The sequence below is a fragment of the Perognathus longimembris genome, chromosome 2 (genome assembly GCF_023159225.1).
Source record: "Perognathus longimembris pacificus isolate PPM17 chromosome 2, ASM2315922v1, whole genome shotgun sequence".
NCBI lineage: Eukaryota > Metazoa > Chordata > Mammalia > Rodentia > Heteromyidae > Perognathus > Perognathus longimembris.
Genome location: NC_063162.1, coordinates 28,536,438 through 28,543,810, shown reverse-complemented (window position 1 = coordinate 28,543,810; position 7,373 = coordinate 28,536,438). Strand labels below are relative to the sequence as shown.

Genomic DNA, 7,373 nt, shown 5'->3' with positions numbered 1-7,373 from the left:
ACCTGTGAGTGAAAAGACTTTATCATGCTGCCAATCACATACTTGCTAATGGAAGCCAGTTATCTCAACAACATCTTAAGACCTACTGCCCAAACAGACAATGTGGAGGATTAGCACTACTGGTACTGCCTTATGTGAAAGTGCTGCCAATCAATTTAGACTGCCATTTGAACATGATTTGTATGTGTAATTTTTTTTACAAGTAAAATTTATCTACCTCATAATCCTCACTTCTGAAATTAAGTCACTAAATGGTGGACTTTGATATGCTTAATCTGTTTTTATGTTACATATATTTGAAGTGGATTTTGGATGAATACTACATGTGAAATTCTTGGACAGTATATGAAAACCTTAACATTTTGAAAATATTTTATTGTAATTTTTTTTTTTTTTTTGCCAGTCCTGGGCTTTGAACTCAGGGCCTGAGCACTGTCCCTGGCTTCTTTTTGCTCAAGGCTAGCACTCTGCCATTTGAGCCACAATGCCACTTCTGGCCTTTTTCTTTTTCTTTTTCCTTTTGCCAGTCCAGGGCATTGGACTCAGGGCCTGCGCACTGTCCCTGGCTTCTTTTTGCTCAAGGCTAGCACTCTGCCACTTGAGCCACAGCGCCCCTTCTGGCCGTTTTCTGTATACATAGTGCTGGGGAATCGAACCTAGGGCTTCATGTATGGGAGACAAGCTCTCTTGCCACTAGGCCATCCCCAGCCCCTGGCCTTTTTCTATATATGTGGTGCTGGGGAATTGAACCCAGGGCTTCATGTATACGAGGCAAGCACTCTTGCCACTAGGCCATATTCCCAGCCCTGTAAAAAATTTTAAATATAGAATATTCAGTGATATAACTCATTCTTAATACAACAGAAATATTTCACTAAGTATCGGTGAAAAAATGAAATATCTCATATAGCAGACTTTTCTAGGTAATTGAAGATTATATTTTAATCACCAAAACTTTAAAAATGTTTTGTGTGTTGTCATACAGTGCTGCAGACTGAACTCAGAACTGCATGCATACTATCTATGTGTCCTACCACTGAACTACAACTGTCCCTGCCACCCACCCTCCATGGTTTTTGTGAGTGTGAATGTGTGCCTGTCTTAGGGCTTGAACTAAGGGCCTGGGCACTGTCCCTGAGCTTTTTCTGCTCTAGGCTAGACCTCTGTGGCATTAGAAGTCATGACAATGGTCATCCCCAGGAAGAGCCAGGATTGAAAAGGGTTACAATGTGGTATGGAGGGTCTCTTACACTACTGCCCAAATCCTCTTTCTTGATCTAGGAATTACAGAAAGAAGTCGCTTTGTAAAGCCTTTTAAAAGACTTTTTTTCCTCCTCTTCAGAAATTACTGTTCCCAAAAGACACTGTGGGATCTACTCTAAAATATGTCAGTATAAGATACTTTAGCCAACATTCTGTAGGACATGAGATTGTTTTATTGACTACAAACTCACCTTTCGGTGAAACCTACTGAAACTTCTGCAGACAGTTCAAAGAATCATCAAGACATTGTCAGATGAAGCAGTACCTATTAGTCCAAGGAACTTACCACAAAGTGAGAAAGGATGGATTAAACAGGACCTAGGAGTGAAGCCACAGATGTTCAATATGAGCATTATAATAAAAATGAAAACTATGTAGGTTAGAGAATTAAAAATATTTTTTCATCAACATTTTAGCCTACAGCAGAAAAAGCTCAGGGAGAAGACAGTGCTCAGGACCTGCTACAAAAACTCTTCATTAGGAGTTACTACTTTTTTTTTCTACTTACTTTGATTGAGAGTCTTTTTTTCTTCTTCTGGGGATTGAACTCAGGGGCCATGTTTGTTAGGCACAAGCTCTACCACTAGCCACCGTGCTTACAGCTCCTGAAAATATTTCTAAAGATACTCTTGGCCTTCTCAAGTAAAATGTAGCAAACAACTTTTCTTGACTTATTCTAGTTGGCATTAGGGGTTACTAAACCAATAAGTTATTGATAAACATTTTTTTTGTTAGTTTTGGAGCTGGGAATATGGCCTAGTAGCAAGAGTAAGCTTGCCTCATATGCATGAAGCCCTGGGTTCGATTCCTAAGCACCACATATATAGCAAATGGCCAGAAGTGGTGCTGTGGCTCAAGTGGCAGAGTGCTAGCCTTGAGCAAAAAGAAGCCAGGGACAGTGCTCAGGCCCTGAGTTCAAGGCCCAGGACTGGCAAAAAAAAAAAGTTTCAGAACCAACTGGTTCTTTAATGGGTAAAAGAACTATTCTTCTATCAATAATGAAGCACGTTGGACAGGTAGAATACAAGATTTTAAACAAAAGACTTTTGTGTACTTTAATGAAATGATCAGCACTGATTGAATACAAGGTAGATGTAAAGCAGCATTTTCTAAACTGTTGTTTGGAACATGAGTCATGAAGAAAGTAAACTATAACCAAAGAGTGGGAATTTCTACACATTGTGTCCTTGTCTTCTAAATTTATAACGTCTTTAGAACATTAAAGGAGTTAAAAGTCCTAGGGTAAAAGTATATCTTAATTTTTTTCTGTCAAATTTATTTGGATGCTGAATACTTGGCATAAATAAAAATGTCTTATTGTCCTGCAAAACTATGTTTTATGATAATTTGAAATTAGACTTTAACTATTAAAATTAATGCATGAGGGCTGGAAATGTGGCTTAGTGGTAGAGTGCTTGCCTAGCATGCGTGAAGCCCTGGGTTCCATTCCTCAGTACCACATAAACAGAAAAAGGGGTAAGTGGCTGGCACTGTGGCTCAAGTGGTAGAGTGCTAGGCTTGAGCAAAAGAAGCTCAGAGACAGTGAGGAAAGAAAGGAAACCAAGAAAGGAAGGAAGGAAGGAAGGAAGGCTAAATTAATGCATGAGTCCCTAGACATATTTGGTTTAAAACAGAGGATTTTTTTAAATTAAATTTTATTGAAAAGGTGGTGTACAGAGGGGGTACAGTTACATAATAAGGTAGTGAGTACATTTCTTGTCATAGTTATTATACCCTCCCTCATTTTTCTTTCCCATCCCTAGTTTAGGTAAGCATATATACAATATCCAGTGTACCAAAATCATATACAGTAACCACATGGGGTATACCAAAGAAATTCACCTAGTACATTAAACGTAACACAATAAAATCCTCCTGTGTCCTTCTCATGGAGTTCATTTTGCTTAGCCTCATCTTATATAATCATATGTACATAGCTGTTGAGCTATTGTGAGCCTCTGATAGGTCTATCCTAGACCTTTTTATGTTTGTTTAGTAATTGTTTGGTTTTAGATACATAATGTAAAGTTTCTAACCCAAACATGTGGAAATATCATTTGAAAAGAAGTTTGTTATTTTGCAGACCTGGCCTCTACTGTTCTCCCCGCCACCCCCACCCTCCAACAATCATATATCAAGGAGACCATGTGCCTTTGCTCTCAAAACAGAGGATTGTAATAGCAAACAAATAATCTTGTAAGTAGATAGATGAAATGTAAACATTAACAAGCAAGTGATACAAAACTGAAAGAAAAACTGTATATTTTCAAGAACAATTTGTTGACCTTCCTTAAGCATTCAAATGACTTGTGAAGGGTGATAATTACTGGAGGATTAATGCTGCTTCAGTGCAGTAAACCAGTCAGTCAGTCATACTGGATAATTTGTTTTTAAGAAGCATGAAACGGAAACACAGGATTGCTTATGAAGAAGGAAAAGATTTAAGCGGGAAGTTAAAATACCAGCTCATGTGCAGTTCAAATCTGAAAAGTTGTCAGATTCCTTAGTGAGTCATCAAGTTGTTGGTATTGCGCCGCATTGTGTATACTTGGAGAAAAAGAAAGAATATTCATTACCAGGCTGTGGTCGTTTCTAATACGCTTCACATATCAAAAGTGTTTCTATTTCTATTATGCTTCACATATCAAAAGTGAGATGGAATTTTTTTAAAAGATAACTGTTTTGATAAAATGACCAAAATAAGTTCTGCATTTTTTTCTGCTTACTGTAAAAAATGTCTTGGAATATTACAAAGAATATACGGTTCCCTTTTTCAGGATAATTGCACCTTTCTTCTTTTACTACTTGCCAAAATAAGATCCTTAAAACAAAGTCAGAACTTCCAGATAGAAAATAGCAGTAGTATTTAATGGTATTAAAAATATAGTGAAAAAAATATTCAATCCTGTAAAACCTACAGAAATTTCTTTGCCCAGTTGGCTTACTTTACATGTTAACTGTAAGTACCCACAGATACAAAAATAGAAGAGTGGAACAAAAGCAACTTTGTGCAATTGCGTTCCTTTACCTCACACCATGGCCTCACTGCTAGCTAAGAGGAGATTTAATTTAAAAATGCTCTTTTTCCTACCATCCCCTTGGGCATAGATTCATTTTTATTTTCATTGTTTTGTTTTTAAGGCAAGAGCTAGCTCTACAGGCCAGATTGGTCTTTAACTCACTGTGTAGCCCAGGCTATCCATGAATACTTTAACCCTTTCCTTCAGGCTCCCAAGTGCTGAGATTATAGCCACACCTGGCTCCAACATAGTTGTGTGTTTTTGCTTTGCCAGTCCTGGGGCTTGAACCCGGGCCTGGGCTTGCCTAGCTTTTTTTTTTTTTTTCCTCAAGGCTAGCACTCTACCACTTGAACCACAACTCTTAAATCTGGTTTTTAAATAGTTAATTGGAGAAAAGAATCTCATTGATTTTCCTGCACAGGCCAGCTTTGAACTGTGATCCTCAGATCTCAGCCTCCTGAGTTGCTAAGATTACAGGCATGAGCTACTGGCATCTGGTCTTTGGAACCTTTTGTTTGTTTGTTTGTTTAATACTTTAAAAAATTACTTTGTTATCTACACAAGTATCATTTTGTCAGTGGTACCCCAGGAGAGATCCTCTGGCTCCAGTCAAGCATATGACCTATTCTGAATGTCAAGTCAGCCCTACCTACTTCATTGTTATTTGTTGGGTACTGATGATTAAATCCAGCACCCCTGTCTTTGAGCTATATCTCCAGTTTGTTTGTTTTTGTCAGCATCTGTAACTTGACTTGTTCTTACCCCAGTTCTCATTTAATATGACTTCATTTAATTGGAGTATGAGGATTGGGGACATAGCTCAATGATATATACAGCATGTACAAGGCCCTGAGTACAATCCCTAGCCAAAAATCTCCTTCTTACCAAAAAAGTCTGTTATTTTTTTTTTCAGAGCTAAGGACTGAACTTGGGGCTTTTTCATTGAGCTAAATCCCCAACCCCTATTTGCCATTTTTTAACCTCTCTTATCTTCTCCTTTCTATCTTCATGCATACATACATGCATGCACACGTATATTTTTATGTATCTGTCTTCATACATACACATACATATGTACAGTTGGTTGTACTTGATTGAACTCAGATCCTCATTTTTGCTGGGTAAGCACTATACCACTCACAATATGGCCCAGCCCCACCCCTTTTTTTGGGCTAGTCCTGGGGCTTGAACTTAGGGCCTGGATGCTGTCCTTGAGCTTTTTCTTTTTGGTTGAAGGCAAGCATTGTACTATTTGAGCCACAGCTCTACTTCTGGTTTTTTGGTGTTTGATTGGAGATAAGTGTTTCATGGACTTTTCTGCTCAAGTAGGCAGAACCATGATCTTCAGATCTCTGAGTAGTTAGGATTACAGGCATGAGCCTGTGAACCCTTTTGTCTTTAGTTTGTGTCTCAGATGGGTTGTTATGCTTTTGCCCTAGCCAGCCTCAGCTTATCCGGTAGAATCTTTGAACTTTGTACAGTAATGTCATCTTTTCTACTTGCACTTTCTCTTGACCCGGATTTTTCTCACTTACTGAATGTATTTATTTCACATGCATTTTATAATTTACAAAAAGTCCTTTGGAACCAGTGTAGTTTGTAAATAAATTTAATGTTTGTTAATGGAGTACTAAAACTATTTGCTGTAAAAAGCATTACTTGTAGATTGTTTTTTTCTTTACTTATTTACTCATTCATTTATGAAATAATTGCTTCAGTGGCTCATATAGCCCAGCACTGGGGAAATCTGAATGAGTAGTAGATGATAAAACAATTTGGACTGTTTGCGAGATGAACTAGTTGACCTCAGCGAAGACAAAGTTATCTTAGCTTAAGGGTAGCAACTAGGATCAGGCTCAGGTGGTAAAGCACTTACCTAGCCCTAGGCTTAGTCCCCAGTACTGCAAAATAAGTTAAAATAGAAACTAAGAAGTATAAGAAAATTACTGAGGGCTGAGGATATGGCCTAGTGGCAAGAGTGCTTGCTGCGTATACATGAAGCCCTGGGTTCAATTCCCCAGCACCACATATACAGAAAATGGGCAGAAGTGGCGCTGTGGCTCAAGTGGCAGAGTGCTAGCCTTGAGCAAAAAGAAGCCAGGGACAGTGCTCAGGCCCTGAGTACAAGGCCCAGGTCTGGCCAAAAAAAAAAAAAAAAATTACTGAAATATTTGAATGAAGTATTGACAAGAAGTAGGAAATGAGAGACAGGATGGAGTCCTATTTCTCTTAATGACTACAGCATGACCTTGGAAAACCGTTTCCTAGAGTATTTCAACTGTACATTTTAATAATTTAGTGAAATTGAGGAGGGAAGATTGTTGTATTGTTTACCTTAGAGGTGGGAATCTTTTTGGGTTGGTACTAACCAAGCCTCATCAGAGCAAGGGGCAAAGCTCATGTGCCAGTGAACCTCATGGTTTCTAGGAGTTAACGTTTCCTTTTATTGCCACTGCCTAAAAAAGACATACCTTGGACTCCCATCTCCTTGTTCTCATCATTCACCTCACTTGCTTTCTTTCACCCTGTTGCACGTCTCCTAATTCCTCCCTACTACCAAATAATTGTAATAAATTTTAAGGAAGAGATTATGATATACATCACCATGGAAAAACAGGAGAACTTTCTAAATTTTCAGGGCTCAAGTTGTATTTGACTCAGAATGAATAGCGCTGAATTCTGACTCTAGGGACAGGAATGGGCCTTGGAAGCTATAAAGGAATTGTTTGGCCAGAATTCTTGCTATGGAGACTGGGTGTCTGCCAAGGTTTTACTTTGAAATTGTTGCCTTCTGTTTCTAATCTTAAAGCATCGTAACATACAATTCTTTTTGCCACTAGTCCAGTGTATTCTTTTATGATGAAGAAGTCACCTTTAAATAACAATTATTTCCACTATAATTAAACAAATCTTCTTTTGTTTGCATTATATTTGTTACCATATTGTATGCACACACTGCTTGCTTAAACCTGCCCATGTGACTACTTCAGAGGAACTTTCTTTAGAAGTTTTAAAGTCTTAGACTTCTTAAAGTATTAATGGGATTTGCCAAAGTTGTAGTATCCAAATGTTTGACGAGATAGAGTAGCA

The 7,373-nt window shown here is 38.2% G+C and overlaps 1 protein-coding gene across 5 annotated transcripts in view; it reads left to right on the top strand.

Annotated features, from left to right (window-relative positions):
- The window catches only part of Exoc6 (exocyst complex component 6), a 116,778-nt gene that overhangs the window by 91,839 nt on the left and 17,566 nt on the right, over positions 1–7,373 (top strand). The window contains exons 21-22 of one of the 5 annotated variants that reach the window (XM_048338688.1): positions 986–1,078; positions 5,197–5,216. The exons of 3 other annotated variants lie outside the window; for them this stretch is intronic. In XM_048338688.1, coding sequence (XP_048194645.1) covers positions 986–1,078; positions 5,197–5,202 — 99 coding nt within the window. In that variant the 3' untranslated portion in view covers positions 5,203–5,216. Of the gene's footprint in view, positions 1–985; positions 1,430–5,196; positions 5,217–7,373 lie in introns of those variants that run through there. One more of the 5 variants, XM_048338686.1, reaches the window with a different exon arrangement.